This window comes from Otolemur garnettii, unplaced genomic scaffold (genome assembly GCF_000181295.1).
Source record: "Otolemur garnettii isolate 467f Iridium unplaced genomic scaffold, OtoGar3 scaffold00073, whole genome shotgun sequence".
Lineage (NCBI taxonomy): Eukaryota > Metazoa > Chordata > Mammalia > Primates > Galagidae > Otolemur > Otolemur garnettii.
The window spans coordinates 5682110-5700923 of record NW_003852468.1 but is presented as its reverse complement, the minus strand read 5'-3'; the positions used below and the strand labels follow the sequence as shown (position 1 = coordinate 5700923).

General features: G+C 47.6%; 1 protein-coding gene across 1 annotated transcript in view; it reads right to left on the bottom strand.

The window, feature by feature from the left end:
* Window positions 1-964: 964 nt before the first annotated feature.
* CASQ2 (calsequestrin 2) overlaps window positions 965-18814 on the bottom strand; it is a 59594-nt gene continuing 41744 nt past the window's right edge. The window contains exons 8-11 of the mRNA XM_003793827.1: window positions 12175-12229; window positions 4412-4512; window positions 2278-2352; window positions 965-1174 (exon numbers count right to left, since the gene is read on the bottom strand). Coding sequence (XP_003793875.1) covers window positions 965-1174; window positions 2278-2352; window positions 4412-4512; window positions 12175-12229 — 441 coding nt within the window. The remainder of the gene's footprint in view (window positions 1175-2277; window positions 2353-4411; window positions 4513-12174; window positions 12230-18814) is intronic.

The window sequence follows — 18814 nt, the reverse complement described above, 5'->3', positions numbered from 1 at the left end:
CGTTTCCCTGGTCAAAGGTGGGAGTGCTGATACACGGAGAGTTAATTGACTGCTGGATAAAGCAGCCTTTACTCTAAGCAGGAAGTCTCAGTTGCAATGACAGAGAGGGGTATTCAGAACCCAGCCCAGGCCAGGAAGCCGGCTAACCCAATACGGTACATGAACCCATCAGAAAAATGTAAACCCTTAATCCTTCCAGTTTCTCACCTCCCAGTGCTCTCCTCCCCCGCCACTGTCGCTGGTGAATTATGTGAGACTTGTGACCTAGAGAGAAGAAGTTCAGAGGGCAAATTAACCTCCCATCCAGTATCCCCATATACGAGAAACAAGGGTGGCACCCGTACACATGTTTCAAAGCCGCTGGGTAGCCATCCAAGGCTTAGATCTGAGTTCTTAATGGTCTGACCCACATTTGCAATAATAATTTTAATAGAGCCTAGAGAAGCTGATTTATAAATTTGTCTCCAAGGCTGAGCCTTCCCTAAGAGAGATCCCAACTGATGCTCTAAGTATGGCGAAACTGATGACTCATGTGGCTCCCCTGGGGGCTCCGGTCATGAGCTCACCCCATGCTTGTGAGTTAGCAGGCTGTCGATTCTGCTACTGTCATAGCCAAAGACAACAAGTAAACTTGTGTTAGGGGATTATTCTCCCCAGGCTGCCAGATTCCAGCCCTGTCATGACCTCTGATGTTACAGCAAAGAATAAGAGCTGTTCTGTGGCCGGCAAAACAGTCTACATGGGAATAATTCGCCTCCTGTCCCTGCTGGGGGGATGTTGCTGGATTTGGAGAGGCATTTCTGAATGGTATGGCTTCTGCTGAGAAGGGAGACAAGAAAGATGATGAAAGAGGGAAGGGAGCGGGCGGGCGTGGGGCGGGGCCGCGTGCTGCCGCCTCGTGTGGTTATCTGTATATAGTGGGTAGCTGTGAGTTTGCTCTCATCAGAATCGTCTGGACGTGGGCCTATTCGTCATCATCGTCACTGTCATCGTGATCGTCTTCATCAGAATTGTCATCATCCTCGTCATCTTCATCATCGTCATCATCTTCATCTTCATTGTCATCGTCTTCCGTGTTTATCTTTCCGGAAAGCACATCCTCAATCCAGTCTTCCAGCTCCTCGGCTGTAGGCAGGTCATCATCATCCGGAATGTCCATCCAGATGCTGTCAGCCTGCAGCGAGGGACAGAAGGACAAGTCAGTGCAGGAGTGAGCACACGGCGGCTGGGCCGACTGGGCCCCGCGGTCTCCTACACTTATCAGGAATGTGCACATTGTTAAATGGAAACTCCCAGTGGCAGGACGGTCGGTGTCACATTCTACTCGTGCAGCGCCAAAGGACACGTGTATTCCGTTACTCAGTGGAATACACGTATGAAGTTCCCTCAGAGGTCCATCCACCAATGCTTCCCTCAGAGACTAGGGAGTGGCTCAGGCCAGTGGGGAATACTTTTCCTCTTCACCTTCTATCCTACTGTTCTAACTTGAGCATATTTAAAAAATTATTTATCATTGTCATTAATTTTAAAAGTGGTTTACAAAATAAATGGATATAGAGTTTCCTAGGAGACTGAACCTAGACCAGTAGGGCAAAAGAACATTGCTAACCAGGCCCTGTTCCCAACAGACCCCACCTCAATTACACCTCTAATGATCCTCTGTGATCACTGCTTTCTGCCCATTATTTGTGTGGCTGTGTCTGCCCTGCTCTGTTTCATCATGGTGGAGATGTATCAGGTGTCTGGACTGAGGCCTAAGATTCCTCACACTCTCCCAGCTGTCCTCACTGGCCTGTCCCACCTGCCCATCAGTGGTGACTGAATGGGGAGGAGAATCCCCCGGCATGTGACTTTCTCCCTTCCCTTTTGTAAGCCTGGTGTCCTGGTGGTGAGGTGGTTAACTGGCTGGGCTTCTGGGCCACAACCTCCCCATCACCCATCGAGCAATGACAGCTCCAGGCATGGATTTTCCTGTATAAAGAGACCTTGTCCCAGACCTTGTTTGGCTTTGAGAAGAAAGTTCTAAATCAGCAAATCAGGTCAGGCCCCATAAGCAAGGAGATGTGCTCATGGAAGAAAGCCAGGGAACTACAGATGGGGCTGGTTCAGAAACCAGGCCTGGGCCACACTGGCAAGTTTCCTGAGCTCAGGCAGGACCAAAGTCCTCCTCATCTCTGAAGGAGCTGGACTTCAATGGATGGTCCCACAATCTAGACTGCAGAGCAGAAGACAAGGCCGGCTGGGCATGCCTGAGAAGCCTTCATGGGGGGCACTCACATCTGTCACATTCACCACTCCAATCTGTGGACGGAACAGGTCAATCTTGAAGGTCTTCTCCCAATAGGCAACGAGCTGCAGCAACAGAAAGCAAGATTAGACAATTGGCAGGAGGCATCCCCTGTAAAAGCCACTTTCTGTGGCTGGACCCACCCAGTATCTCATCACAGTAACTAGGTCGCCATTGGTCAGAGGTCTCCCAAACAGTTGTGGGTACTTACGAAATTGAAGACTTGGACCCAGCCCTCAAGCATTTTAAATTTAAAGCATTAAATAAAAGATGTCATAGTACAAACTATGAAAACTTGTAATATATAAGCTTCTACAGCTAGAAGGAAAAATATTATAGATAGGCCAAGGTTGATTCCCAAATTACTTGTAGCTCTTATACAGTTTACACAGCCATTCCTTTCCACTGCCCTTTCAATTTTCCATTGTGGAAATCCCTTATTTTGTGCCACTCTTCTACAGGAGACGGCTGGGGAAGCCATGATGTGCCATGAGTTGGCAGACAGGTAAGTGTTAAGAAGAAGAGGGGTTCCTCATTCAGGCAGGCATGGGCTCTAGCTAGAAAAATCTCTCGGGGGCAGGACTAAAGGAGCAAGAGGTCCTAGGGCTAAGAAAAGGGAAGAAGATGATCAGTGGGAAGGTCTCCCTGGCAAATACATGACCGAATGGGAGCTGGGAACATTCAGGAATCTGGAAATCAAAATAGTCTGAAGATTTCTCCCGTGCAAAAATCAAGGCTAACATACAGAACTGGCCAGGAGCACTGCAGCCTGTCTGCGAGCTTGTGTAACGACATAGATAAACCAGAAATCCAGCCAGACAGAAGCTAAATAAACAAAGCCGTGCTGTGTGCAGTCATCTGTGGCCATAATGTTGTTATAATTACCCACCATGATGACATTGGTCTCAAGTGCCATGGAGATCACCACCATTGTTTCACCCATCCTCTAGGTGGGGTTGAGTTTCAGGACCCAGTCTCAATTTTCACTATTTTATCATAGTATCATCAGTCATGACCTGTGCAACTCATGATAATTCCCAGAATATAAAGTTATAATCTATAGCCTAATGATAACTAAACTGTACTGAGCACCAGCAGTTCCCTCTTACCTAGCACAGCCCAAGGGTTGGCATCATGTAGACCTAGGTTGGAATATTATACCTACTACTTACAAGCTTTACCCTCTCCAGCTGGCAGTCTGTGCATGCGCGTGATGGGGGTTGTAATAGCACCTACTTTATGGGGGTGTAGAGAGGATTAACGGTCATGATGGGTGTAAAGAACCTAAGATAGTTCCCGATCACAACAGGGTATTAGCCGGCTTTATCATTACCACTGGCTTCAGTTCTTAAAACTAAGTGTAAGCAAAGCTTTCTGGCCATGGATCACAGACAGTCACAAGAGTTTGGATTTCAAGGTTCTAATACTCAACATGTGCCAGATACTAAACTAGGTTCTGGTGGACAGGCAGGCTCTCTGCCCTCAGGAAGGTTCCTCCTTCTCTCCACAACGTTCTTTTTACTTTTTATTTTGGATTAATATGAGTGTACAGACAATTAGGTTACATTGCTTGCGTTGTTAGGTGGAATCCAAGTTATAGTTGTGTCCCTCACCCAGGAGGTGTGCCATATACCCCTATATTGTGCTGATTAGGTGAGAGCACACCAACCCCCTCTCTCCTCTGCCCTTCCTCCCTCCTCTCCCTGCCAAAGTTCCTACCTCTATGCAAAATGTTCATCTCTGATTTTTAGTACATAATAATTCAGGTTACCTGGGACCATGCAGGAAATAAAAATGGTTCTAGGAGGGGTTGGGAGGGGTGAGTGGAGGCTATAGACCAGCTGCAGAAGGAATCACACCCCTCACTTAGGTGTACCCCACCCCTGCCCTGGGGCTCTCCAACCCCTGGTCTCCAGGGAATGAGAACAGCAAGTCTGATCATTTCAGCCTCACCACCAGGCCTCATGTTCAAAGCTGCTCCTAGGGCCAAGATCTCTCCCACTGGATGGTGGGGGCACTGGGTTTCTTCAGGGGCCCCTGCCTATCTCACTTCCTCCTTCTCACCAAACACAGATGTGGGGCTCGCAGGTGAGCTAGTTGGGGCCCTGGCCCGGAGCCACTCACCAGAGGAAAGTCATCGGGGTCAATCCACAGTATGCTCAGGTCAGGGTTGTTAGTGTTGTCCCGGGCCACTTGTTTCAGGATCTCCAGGAACTCGTAGCCATCTGAAGCAGGATTCAAGAAGGTTAAACAACCCCTCTCTCCCACCGTACATGGCTTCTGACATGGAGAGCAGCATGTGGTTTTACCATGAGGGTTTCTTAGGCCATTTGGTATACACCCGATTATAGTATCATTCTATACAATGAGTCAGATGAGAGCTCTGGCCACAAAGCAGCTTATACAAAGGAAACAATAAAACATTTGAACAAAGGATTAAAAGTTCACAGGGAACTGGCAGGTTTTTAACCTTGGAAGCCAAGTTCATTTGTTCATCTGCATGTGAAAACTGACCAGTCTTGGTTCAGAAAGGTCAACCCCAGTACAGAGAACCCCCGCTTGTCTTCACTGGTCTTGGGCATCTCTTGAGAAGGAGATTCCCTCATGGATCCCCCTAACATTTGCTCTAAGGACCAAGAATGTTTAAGCCTGGACTCTTAAGAAATTCCTAAAATCTTCAGACTTAGTGAGCTCGTGATTTAGTTGGTTCCATAGCTTCTGAGATAGTAAATGGGGTTCCCTTCCCGCCACCCCCATTTCCTGGTGTTGTGCCCTCCCTCTGTTCAGTCAGGAGCAATCACTGCCCCCAGGGAAGGGATGATTCATAAGAAAAGCAGAGACAAGCCTTACAAGAACACAAGTTTTTTAACCTTATAATCCTAAACTTTAAACGCTCAGAGCACGCAATTTTTTCCATAAAGAAAAAAAATTAGGAGGATATTTAGTAAGAGATAACGTTCTCTCAACCCACAGCATGCATGTTCCACCCCAACTACAAACAGAGAAAAGAGTGGAGATTCTAGAAGGTTCCTGAGAATAAACTCTGTGCCTGTGTATACATGTGTGTGTGTGCAGGAACACAGTTATGTGTGCATGTGTGTGCAAATATAGAATCTCCATAGTTTCAGGGAATCTCAGCACATAAGGATACCCAAGCGTTGTTTCAGAGTGAAACTCAGCAAAATGGAAAGATCCCAGAATCCCTTAGAGGATTGGTGAGGAGCCCTAGGGCAGAACAGCCTGTCAGAAGGCCCCACAGAGTTATCTGTGGTTCTGAGGAACATGGACTATGTGGGAGGGATAGCTGATGGGAGGCATTTCTGCAGCTGAGGTGGGCAGGACCAGTGGTAACCTGTTTAGAGCCAGGGCCAGATATTGGGCAGAATGGCAGACTTCTTTGTAGATGCCTGCGTGGACAGATGATGGTGACTCTGACCAGATGTATACCCCATCCAAGTCTTGCTGGGACCCAGAGAGACCCTGGATCCCTTGTATTGTGGTGTAGAACTGGGAGACTATTAATTGTCAGACCCAGTTTCCACCACTCAGTGGTATGTAGCTCAAAAAAAAAGAAATTTAGTTTCAGTTCTAAGCAATAAAATGATCTATCTTGCATAGCTGAATTTGTGGCCTGAAATGTACACCTTTAGTACAACCAACTCACATTTGCCCGGGCATTCAATGTGGTAACTGCCTTTTCTTTGCAAAGTCTTTCTCTTTCCCAGAGTCCTAGCAAACGTGAGCTCTTCTCTGCGGCCTCTGACAAAGCTCTCCTCTCTCCAGGTATGCTGGCCTTTGTCTGGCTATTTCAGACTCTTGGGAAAGGTCTTGGTACACTTCCTTATCTCTAATACATTCCAGGGAAAATGCATGCTATTCTTAGCAGCTCTGCTCTGAGTCGGAGAGGTCACGTTAAGCGTTGCTAACTCACATTGAAGATTCGGATCCAGTCCCCTTAGGCCTTAATGCCTGGAGAGAAGAGCGACCACTACTGGAGAAGAGGCTTTTCACGTCCCACAGCCCCCGTCCTGCAGAGACGCAGGGCTGGTTCAGTGATTTTTCAACCTCTGCTCATAACTATATTGCAAATGAGATTATAAGGCAGACACCTGAGATCAATATGGCCCAGTGCTTTTAGAGTTCATTTATCTATCATTGCAGAGTTAGGGGTGGAAGTGGAGCTGGGGGACTGCTCTTGCTGCCTGTAGGTGTGGCTGAGAAGGTCACACCCCTGCACAGTGTCACTGGCTGCTGTGTGTGACGCAGTGGCTCCACCTTTGGGCATGTGACCATGTAATCAAGCCGCTGCAAACTTAATGAGCATTTATTGATCACTTGCTAGGTACTGGGTACTTTGCATTTAATCTTTACATCTGGTCTTGACAGAGGTTAAGAAGATGTTATTATCTCCACTTTGAAGAGAATGAAATTGAGAGCCAGGAAGAGTAAGTGACTTGCCCAGCATCACGCATGAGCAAGTGTGAGAACCAGAGTCTAACTCAGGCTTTCCGTCAGCCTGTCTAGGACCATTTTCATGATCTCTACCCTCTGTGGTCTCAGCACTCCTGCTCATGTGGCTGCCATCTTCCTTCTTCAAGTTCAGGCTTGAGGTCTCCAAACCTAGTGAGTGTGAAAGCTTCAACTTCAGGGAAGCAGCAGCCAGGACCCTGAGAAATCGCATCTGGTGCAGCTGCAGTGCTGGTGGATGGCCTCTGCCTCACCCATGTGATAGAGAGACCCTTCCTACCTCTAACCTTGCTGCTGAGTCCTCTCCTCCCCAGGGCTGCAGGGTAAGGGTTGGTTAATGTGGTCATGGCTCTGAGTGGGACTGCAGTCTCAGAGATGACCTAAATAAAGGACAGGGACCTGGAGCTGTGAGAACTGCAATTCCTTCCCTGCCACATGGCCTGAGAGCCCATGACCCAGGGCTGAGGGCTGCACCACGTACAGCCAGAAGGTTTCCCACGGCAAACGAGAGGCCTCTGGGAATCACGTCTTTATGGGAGGAGAAACCAGTGATTATCCTCTCCGGTTTCCCTGGCAGGGACTTGTGGGAATAAGTCTGCACCAAGCCCTGGGGGACCAGTTCCAGGCCAGCCATAGCCTTTTGGGAGCCATGACCCCATTCAGCAGACCAAGCAGTTGCCCACAGCATGCTGCCCCCACCCCATGCCCTGCCTCTTATCCCAATTCCTTGGGGACCTGGCTGTGCTCAAAGGCACTAACTATGATTTAATAAAAAAAAAGAAAGAAAGAAAGAAGCTCTCCCCTCCTCCATGCCTGGTCTTTGCTCCTGGGAAGAGCCCCATGGCTTTGAGATGGCACCTGAGACACGTGAATACCCTACTACTCCTTACCACAGCCTTATTTTTCGGCTCTGTCTTATCCTGACCCTAAGATTCCCGAATTGTTGAAAAGTCAAACAGTACCATATCATAATGGAGAGAAGCTTAAGGCTGTGGGTACAAAGCCCAGACTCGGGGCTGGACTGCTGGGTTTGAATCCCAGTTCTATCACATATTATTGGCCATGTGAACTGTGCCCACGTTTAGCTTCTCTGTGCCTGGGTTTCCTCATCTTTATACTGGGAACACTGACAACAGTACCTATCACACAGGGCTGTTCAGGGACAGCAAATGCATTGATGTTTGCTCAGTGCTTGGAACAATGTTCAGCACATAGGAAGAATTAAATGTTAACTCCAATAAACCGAATTTAAATTGGAAAGCTCAAAGAAACTATAAGTGTTTCTACAATTAGTCTCCAAAACAAGAATCAAAGCTCAGGTGGAAGGGGGCTTGGAGATGTTCCTTCCGGGGCCCATCACTAATTCTGTTCCACGTGGGCAGACAGCAGCCTGTCCTTGGCGTTGCCAGCTTGTTAGCGCTAATATTCCGGGTGCCCTTGGAGGATATCCATCCAGCACGCACTCATGTAGAAACGCTGCCTTGCAAGCTTTCATCAAGTGTTATAAAGAAGATGTCAGGCTGACACAGACACATCTGGGGGTGGCAGGGAAGAGAGTCGTTCGTTTTCAAACCTGTCAAATGAGCAGCTCTGGCCAGCGCATGAGCCAGGAAGATGGACTGCATCGCCAGGCAACAGCAAGGGCAGAGAGAAGGCAGATGCTTCTGGGCCTGGGGCGACAGAGCGTGCAGCGGGAGAGACCTAGCTGTGACCCTGGGGCCAGGAGAGCTGACCGCGCCTCCTTCCAGGGAAGGCTGCCTGCCCTGAGCTTTCCACAGTGGGTGGGTGGACTCAAGCTCTTGGCTGTGAAGGTCATGTCGGAGTTGTTAGAAAGAGTCCTTGGCGACCTGGGTCACTGGGTTCAGCTGTAGTGTAATTTCAGATTCTAAAAAGGGGAACATCGGAGGACAGAGAGTGGGAGGAAGTTGGACTTTTCTTCTCTAACCGGCTCGCAAGCCTCCATGTGGTATTGCTCTCTGCTGGTTTCCCTGTCCCTTTCCTGCTCTCCCTGACCGCCCGCCCGCCCACCAGGAGCAGAGCAGCAGCACTGCGCATACTCACAGCCTGCAGCTGACTGGGGTACTGTGGCTGGGGTGATGTCAGCGTCACAGCAAGTCAGTGCCCAGAAGGAGCCTTCAGGACGGCTAAGAGGGTGCTTCTTCTGTGATCTTGAGCATGCCGTTGAACTTCTCTGAGTCTCCATTTTCTTGCCTTTCCCACGTTGGAGGTGGGGAAGGTGCAGGGCGGCAGAGGGAGGAGGTGGAGAGAAAGATCACTGGCTGTCGTCGGGAATAACTCAGAGGGCACAAGTCTGTAGCAGGGCTTTGCGGTGCTGGGCGCAGGCTGACAAGTCCAGACCCCGCAGCCTCATTCCGATGCCACTGCTTCCCAGCCAGGTTACCTGGGTCAGCTTCGGCTTCCTCAGCTGTAAATGGCAGTGAGAATTGTACCTCCCTCCTGGGGTTGCTCTGTCAGATGTGTGCCCAGTAAGTGACAATCACCACCTTCATCACAATCGACATGCCTTTGAAGATCAAGAGAGCCTGCTAGAATTTGGATTTTGGCTCAGAAACAGTGAGTGATTCGGGCAAGTCTTCCAACCTCTAAGATTCACTTTTCTCAACCAACATTGCACTAATAATACTATGTGTACACCTGCTGGAGTGGTTTTAGGGCCTAAACGAGATGATCCATGCCCGGCTCCCAGCACAGCTTCTCAGCCCAGTTAGCTCGTTAGAGGAACTGAATTACTTCCTGGATGTATGGCCTTCTTCTCTTGGCAAGTGGGTAGGAGCCTGGTTGGGACAATAGGCTGTGTATAACTTGTTAGCAACAGCAGAGGCATCAGAGGGGCTGCCACTTGCAGGACTGAAATTCCTAGTCCTGGGGCCAGGCTCCTCTCTCCAGGTTACACATCAGTGCCCTGAGGATAAATCAGTGATTAACTGCAGAGTCAGGGACTTTCTTGCAGACAAGACTTTCCCTTTCCCAGCCCTTGCTATAAGAAGAGCCTTTCTGAGCCCCTGACCCCTTCCCCTACTCTTACCGCCACCGCTATACTGCGTAGGGCTTCCCAGTAACAAGCCCCAGCTTGGGCTCTTTTGGAGAAAGGCACAGCTTTGGGCCCAGGGATATTTGTGCAAGGAGGAGGTGGAAATAGTTTAGGAGTTTGATTCATTAGAGCAGCAATCTCCGTCAAACAGGTTCTTACAACTTCAGAGAGACCTCTTTGTTCCATTGTTCCAGAGAGCCAGACAGGCCTCCCCACAATCCTGGAAGGGGGCGGGGAATGGAAGCCCCCTGGAGTCTGGCCAGCAGGCTGCTGCCCATGGCAACTTCATCTCTGTTCACGCAATCCCAGGGATCCAATTCTGTTTGATCACCCGGTGTAAACCTTAGGCAACTGCCTTCCTTTGCTGTTTGCTCCTCCAGGGGGAAAGAGGTTGCCAGAATCTGTCCAAGGAAGCCGAAACCACACTGGGAGGTTTTTCCTTTTGGACAAAGACTAGATTTCCTTGAAGAGTTTTTCCAACTCTGCAAGTCTATGATGGAAAATCCAGCACATTGGTAGGTATTTGAAAAGTTTAATGAAAAAAGCAAGAGAACATTCAGATAATTTGGAACATAAACTTTGTTTTGAAATAATGGAATATTATTCAGCCCCCCCAAAGGAATGAAGTACTAACGTGTGCGATACATACATATAACAGATACCCCCTAAAAACATCATGCTAAGTGGAAGATGCCAGACACAAAGGCCACATATTATGTGATTCCATTTATATGAAATGTCCAGAATAGGCAAATCTCAGAGACAGTAAGAAGCAGTTGCGGAGGTGGTGGGACAGGGAATGACTGCTGGTGGGACTAGATGGTGGTGATGTTCGCACAACTTCACAACTACACTAAAAATTGCTGACTTGTACACTGTAAAAGGGTGACTATTATGATCTGTGGATTCTATCCTGATTTTAAAAACTGTATGATAAAACATTTGTGTTTCAGTCTATAAGAAACAATGGAGGCTGATTTTTTAAACAAAGCTGGTCCTAGACTGAAGAATTTGGAGCTGAATCTTAATCAATCTTCACACTATCTAATCATCTGCCCCAGAAATAGTTTTTGAGCACCTGCCCTGGGCCAAGACACTAGTGATAATCAGGCCTGCATCGATGAACTAGACCATGTGCCCCTCCATGATCTGCCACTGTGTTCTGTTGGGCAGTTTAACTTCTCTAGGCCTCTGTTTCCTGGATCTCTCCTTAGAAATGTACAAGAGGCTGACATCCTAGCAAATACCACTGAATTCTACATTACATGGGACAGTGGTCCCCCAACCTGCTGCTACATCAGACCTTGCTGCAGGGCCCTGTAAAATCGCAGTCTCCTAAGGATGCTGTCTCAGCCAAACCCAGCCGAGGTAACTTTGATGCTTGAAGTTCTGTGCACCATCATGTTTTGGAACCTCTGCCCAAGCACCTCAAGACCTGAAAGCGAAGCACCTTAGCCTCAGAGCTAAGCCATCCTAAGCCATCCCAAAGTTCCCTGTCTTCTCTGGTTGCTGGATTGTTCCCAATTTTCCTAAACACACTTCAGAATCTCCACTTGCACTTCCCCTTTAGAGACCCTCTGTCTTTTTCTTTAGAGACCCACAGAGCACTGCCATGGGGATCTAGCACTTTACCACTGGAAAAATTAATTGTTCCTGCACTTCACTCCCCCCACTGTTGAAAAGAGTGAAACCAGGGGAAAGTTGTCCAAGTTCCAAAAATAAAACAAAGTTACTCATTTATAGGCTGTTCCTGCACTTTTAAAATAAGCAGCTTGTTTAGCTCATTTCTCATTATTTAGGGGAGTATTTTCTATTCAGTTTCCTATAAGCACACAGAATATTTTATGAAGGGAAGTATCATTCATTAAGGTACTGTTGTGATTTAGGTATGTCAGATCACAACATTGACAAGTGAAGTTTCAGTGTAAGCAGGATTGCACACGTGCACACACATACACACAGGTTCATATCTTGTAAAGCCAGGGTGTTTTCATACTCTCCCCCGCGCCCCCGTTCTCCTTTTAGTTTGGGCAGCTACGTGGAATATTTGAGATTCTGATCTGTTCCCACCTGCTCTTCCCTCAGTTCTGTGCACATTGGGCATTGCCTGTGGCTCAAAGGAGTAAGGCGCCGGCTCCATATGCCGGAGGTGGTGGGTTCAAACCCAGCCCCAGCCAAAAAAAAAAAAAGTTCTGTGCACATTTGAAAATGGACTCCCCTAACTGGCGACCACCAGGGGGTGCCCAATATCTCGCAGTTGGATTGTAGATGGCACAGGAGGGAAGAGACAGGTGTGTCTGAGGGCTGAAAAAGGTGAGAAGTCAGGTTTTGACAAAGGCATGAAAGAAGCAACCCGGGGGCTTCCTACCTGGGTCACTCTTCTCTGCAAACGCCACAATGTGGATCCCATTCATATCATCTTCCTGTAGGAGAGAAGAGTCCAAGGTTACACCCCCAGGGGGAGAGACACAAAGGAGGGAGGCAGGGCCTCAGAGGCTGCAATGGAACCGGGAGGCAGGCGGAGGTGTGGGAGGGGCGTGGGCACAGCCGCACAGAGGGAACAGAGGACGAGCAGGGGGCCCCAGAGGCAGGGGGTGCTGACGGGCAGCCGGCTGGGATGCAGGGGACTTCCACCAGGGATTGCATAAATGACTTTGCAAGACGGGAGAGCACCAACTACACACAAGACATGAGCAGTAAATGGGTCTCACTTCCGTGGTCTGCTGGGTCCAGGAGAGCGGCAGCAAAAGGCAAAATGAGGAAGAGCGTGAGCGTGAGCGTGAACGAGCCGGGGCTGTAACAGCAGCAGTCCCTCCGGGCAGCTCAGCTTGACAAATTCACCACCAGGGACACCATCAGTGATGCCCCAGAGGATGAAAGCTTATGAATGCTGCGGACAGATCCCGAAACCATCCCCAAATGTGCAGCACACAGAATCACTGAGGTCATCAGCATGTGGGTCGATGCTGCTCACATATAACTCGTGTATAAGTATAGTACTTCTGTTAGGATCCGGCCGGAACCTCTTACTGAAGAAGCAGAACCTGTAGGGGACACTTTGCTACTGTGAGGGGGTTTCCTTGGGATTCTTTCTGTTCTTTCCACAAAGCTTGTCAAATTAGTATAGGACTCTAAAGCATCTCTATGAATGTAGGAGTCTCCAGGAAGAGGCTGGAAGCTGGGCCTAAGGCAAGGTGACAGCATGTGACTGAGAAAGGGGTAGGGGGTAAGGGAAAGAAACTAGAGAGAGTATTTTATTTATTTATATTTATTTATTTATGTATTTATTTAAGACAGAGTCTCACTTTGTCACCCTGGGTAGAGTACCATGGCATCATAGCTCACAGCAACCTCAAACTTTTGGGCTCCAGTGATCCTCTTGCCTCCGCCTCCCAAGTAGCTGGGACTACAGGCACCGGCCACAACACATGGCTATTTTTACAAACAGGGTCTTGCTATTCCTCAGGCTGGTCTTGAATTCCTGAGCTCAGGCAATCCACCTGCCTTAACCTCCCAGAGTGCTGGGTTTAGAGGCATGAACCACTGCACCTGGCTAAAGAGAGTATTTTAAATTTATGGGCAAGCAAAGGGCATGTCATGTTTCCCTGCCCTGGACAGAAAGAATCACAGGCCTTATGTGCCCTGTGTGTCCTTCACATTGTTTATCCCTGGAGAAAGAAGAGCAAGAGCTTGGAGGGGCCTCTGTGACAAGAAATGTGATCTTGACCAGGTGCAGGGGCTTGTGCCTGTAATCCTAGCAACTTTGGGAGGCTGAGACAGGAGGATTACTTGAGTCCAAAAGTTTGAGGTTGCTGTGAGCTATGAGACCAGCCTATGCAAGGACTGAATGCAGGACTGAGCCCCACCAGGGACTTTCTCTGAATCCCACAGCCCTCGCTACTCACAAAGTGAGACACCCCCATCTCTACAAAAAAACTTCTAAAAATTATCCAAATGTGGTGGGACATGCCTGTCATTCCAGCTGCTTGGGAAGATGAGGCAGGAGGATTGCTTGAGCTTAGACGTTTAAGGCTGCATTGAACTATGATGGTGTCACTGCACTCAAGCCTAGGAGACAGAGTGAGACCCTGTCTCTAAAATAAATAAAATTAAAGAAATAAATAATTAAATAAATGAGATCCTCAGGAGACTGGGAGAGCTGTGACAAAACTGGCTGAATACTGATATAGCAGACGTGGGGAGAGGGATGCATTGGGTACCCTGAATGTCATATCAGAATCATTCTATGGAAAAAACTCCAGGTGGCTCAACCGTCCCATGATCTCTGTTTCCATTTCAATTGATTTTAATGCTGGTGCAATCCTATCTAAATGCTAATTTTTTTCTTTTGAGTTTGGAATGGACAAAGCCTCCAAAAATTCTAAGAGAGATTAAATGGGAAAATATTATTATTAAAAACAAGAGAGTGGGCACTGCTTTGGTCAGATTTTCTGAGGAATTGAATTTTACAGATCAATGTATGTACGTGTCTGCGTGCTTGTGCACCAGTTTATTGCACAAATCCGACAGCAGCCAGAAGGGGAGGCTGAGGTTTCACGGTTCTACATTTGCTATTATTGCCAGACAGAGCTCCCCAATCAGTTCTCATTAGGCCGTCTCGCGTCCCTGTCTCCTGCCATCAGTTGGTAGTGCACGCCATTAACTCAGCGAAGCAGGCCTCATTTCTGTATGCCCTTCTAGAACGCATTGGAAATTGGTTTTAGAATTAAAAATCCATACTTGTTTTCCTTAGAAAGGCTGTTCATAATATGACAGTCATTCCCCAGACCTGAGACAGTCCCTGAATGGAGAACTGTCACCAAGGGAAAGAGTGTCTGTGCGTCTCAGAGATTCAGCACATGAACCTGTATTGAATACCCTCAAAGAAGCAGGGCTGTGCTAGGTGCTAGGCATTTTCAGTACTAGACTCAGAGAGCAGGAATCCATGGGCAAGCTGATCAGCCGGGGTTACTCAGGGAGAGCCATCATGCTCGGGGGAGGAGGAGCCGAGCTGAATGCAGGACTGAGCCAACCGGGGACTTTCTCTGATCCCACAGCCCTCGCTACTCAGGCCACCCATTTGGACTTTAGATCACATTTCCTTGGAAATTCACAAATCTTCCCTCCTCAACTGGATAGCAAGCTCTCTAAGGAAAGGGTTTATGCCTTAAAATAACAACGATGATTAAAATGGCAACAACATCTGGCATTTGCCACTTTTTGTGTAAGTGCTATCTGAGTACCTTGTCTTGAAATCTCAAATGAAAGTCACTCCTATTTAATGGTTACAGAATTGAAGTGACTTATACAGAGCTGGATGTGATAGAAATGGGATTCAAGTCATTTATCTCTGGCTCTAAAGCCCACTGTCTGGATTCATTCAGGCTCTGCTACAAGAAACTTTCACAAATCGCATAGCTTATAAACAATAGAAATCTATTTTTCACTTCTCTAAAGGCTGGGAAATCAAGGTACGGTCACATCTGGCGTCTGGGGAGGGGCCTCTTTCATGGACAGTGCTTTCCTGGGTGTCCTCACGTAAGTCACCAGCAACTCCCTGGGCCCTCTTTCATAAGGGCACTCATCCCACAAGGACAGAGCCCTCATGACCTAATCACGTCCCAAACACCCTACATCCTAATACCATCACCTTGAAGGTTAGGATTTCAATGTATGAATTTCGGGGGACACAGCCACACTCTCTCTCACTACCCCACCAGCAGAACAGGCTCCATGAATTGATGGCGCCTCTAAGAGTTTGCAGATGTTGCAAACTCAGGTCAGCAGCTCTTACTTACATTGAAAGAGGCAGAAAAAGAGCCTTCACATAAAGTGACTGAGCACAAGATCCCCCAGAGAACTGGACACCTAGACATGGCTCTGATGAACACGCTCCTCTGGACTCCCAGCATGTCGTGTGCAGCCCCTGTCACAGCAGGGAGCACTCTGGGCTGCCACCACGTGTCTGGGGACCGGTTCATCTACTCAGCCCTGAGAAGACAGTACCATTCATGTTTATAACCCCAGCGCTTACCACAGAGGTTCTTTCTGATGCCTATTGACTCAAAAAAGAATACGGCAATGAAAATCTTACTCACTGAAGAATATTTGACAATCTTAAGAGATACCAACAAGAAGCCAAACTTACTGTTATCCACGAAGGGAGCACAGCACTCCAGTTAGTATTCTGCTGTTTCCTCCCAGTCTTTGTTGACTATGTGCTTGTTCTCATGTTGAATGAAGCGATGCAAAGATACAAGGTAACCCCTACAACTAGCGGGCTCCCTAATGAAGGGGCAATGAAGTGACCTCCTTGTTGTCTGGGGTCTCTGGCCCTGTTTTGGAAGTACTCTGCTGCTGGCAATAGAGGGAAGATTCCTTTAGAAGTAATTGCTGACTCCCATGCCCTGGGGGCAGTTGCCCAGGACCCTGACTGACCTCTTGTCAGGGTAGAGGGAGAGTCTCCAAGGGGAATGATGGGTCACTGCATGGTCTTGATTGTCCTGCTTCACCTTGATGTTCACTGAATCTTCTCAATAAATAAATAAATAGCTCTCTGATTTACACACAGCAAGTATCACTGCACACCAGCTGCCTTTTTTTTCTGACATGGAGTAGTTGTTACCCTGGCTAGAGTACTGTGCTGTCATGGCTCACAGCAACCTCAAACTTTTAGGCTTAAGTGATCCTTTTGCCTCAGCCTCCTGAATAGATGGGACTACAGGTGCCCACCACTACACCCAACTAGTTTTTCTATTTTCAGTAGAGACAAGGTCTTGATCTTGCTGGTCTCCAACTCCAGATTTTGAGAAATCCACCAGCCTTGGCCTCCCAGAATGCTGGGATTATAGCATGAGCCACCACACACTCGCCCCCCCCCCCACCAGGTTCTTTAGTAATAATATATGATGTGTTTTCTGTGGTTTGATGCTTTAAAAACCTGCACAATTGGGGACAGTAAAAGGTCAATAGTTGCTTTGTCACTAGCTAGTTTTCTTGTTTCCTTTAAATATTTTACGATGTTTTGGGAAGTAGGTGTTGAAGATAAAGACTTTTAAGTTTATTAAGCATGTTCCACAACATCTGTGGTTTAAGTTGCTGTGGCCACGTGGCTGATGGAGGTGCCACTCTTTGGAGCCCCAGGGGCACAGGTGGATCAGGAGGGGTTCTGGGGAGCAGTTCCTCAGTGGCCCTTATAACTCAGTTTATTTCTGCTGCTTCTTTTCTAGAGATGTGAAGATGACCCTTGAGGGGGCCTGTCCTCCCGTTCCACCCTTGCTGGAGACTTGGATGGAGGAGCTGGCTGGGTCTGGTCAGCCCTTCTGGGAAAGTCAGTGGCTATTCCAGGATGGGGTGCTGGGAAGGAATAAGTCATTCTACTTGCCCTTTTCTCTACCTGGTTAAATCCACAGTACCCTTCCCCAGTTGGAAAACAATTCGGTATGTGCTAATGTGGAAAGTATGAGCCAACATTGTTATTTTATATTATAGCAACAGGCTACAATAGAGAAAAGAGAGCAGAAAATGGGTTCTCATGAAGACAGACAGTAAACTTCCCGAACAACGATCTGCCTCTAAGGTGACAAGAAGGAGCATTTTTGCAGCCCTGTTGGGAGCTGGGGGTGTCTGTGGTTGGGGGAGCATGTGGCTATCTGGCTCTCAGATGTCACACAATCTCAGGGTGACACTGCTATGTCAGTATGGTGTGTCTTGGAAGAAAGTCCTATGGTGTTGTATTCTCACCCTTCCTGAACCCCAGACAATTGAGACTTGGCTTTTGGGGATAAAGGAGATAAAAAGAAGAACTAAGGATAGAGCCGTAGCAGGACAGAACAGCAATAATCACTCTAATTTAAAATGGCATTCTGGGTCATGACAAATAAAGACCAAAAGTCTATTCCAGATTAAAGACAACCAAAGAAACAGAGCAAGCCAATGCAGTGTGAGATTTGGGGCTGCACGGGGTCTGGGAGAAAGAAAAGTTTCTAGTCACTTTGAATAAGGCCCATAGATTAGATACTAGAATTAGCATTAATTTCCTGATTTTGATAATTGCACTGTGGCTACATGTGAGAAAGTCCTGAAGTATTTAGGGATAAAGGGCAATTGCATCTGCTACTTACTCTCAAACACGTCAGAAAAAAGTATACATATATACGCCTGGAATCCTAGCACTCTGGGAGGCCGAGGCGGGTGGATTGCTTGAGCTCATAAGTTCAAGACCAGCCTGAGCAAGAGCAAGACCCCATCTCCACTAAAAATAGAAAAATTAGTCTGTTATTTTGTCGGGGACCTGTAGTCCTAGCTACTCCGGAGTCTGAGGCAAAGGATCATTTGAGCCCAAGAGTTTGAGGTTGCTGTGAGCTATGACACCACAGCAGTCTACCCAGGGTGACAAAGTGAAACTGTTTAAAAAACAAAACAAAACATATATATATACGTGTAAGAGAGATGGAGAGTATGATAAAGCCAAGGTGGTGGAATGTTAGTATTTAGGGAACCTGGATGAGAAGGGACGGAATGCTTCACACTACTTTTGTTAAGTCTGAAATTACCGGAGAGTAAAAAGTAAAAACAATTTTTACAAAGCATATTATTTTTAAAGCACCATTATACTCTTTCATTATTATTTTAAAATCTAGTAATAAGACCTTTTAAGGGTTAACCTTTTGAATGGGTTTAAATGTTAGGAAAATATGTTTCTGCCATGCTAGGTGGTTCTTAACTAGCACCCTCCTCGAGACTGGTTGATTTGCCCCTCAGTGTCACCTCTACCTCCAAACAGCCACATAAGCTACAAGCCAGTCACAAGGGAGTGGCTAGTTCCTCCCTGGTGGTTCTGTTCACCCGCCACTTCAGACTCTGAATTAAAGAACAAACTAAATAAATGCTTCCATATCAATCCCTTTGACCCCACCCCACACCCAATTCCAGTGGTTCCCTGTGGGGACGCGCCAGTCTGGGAGGCATCCTGGAGAAGACGTGAGCTTTGACTCCAGATGGCTAAA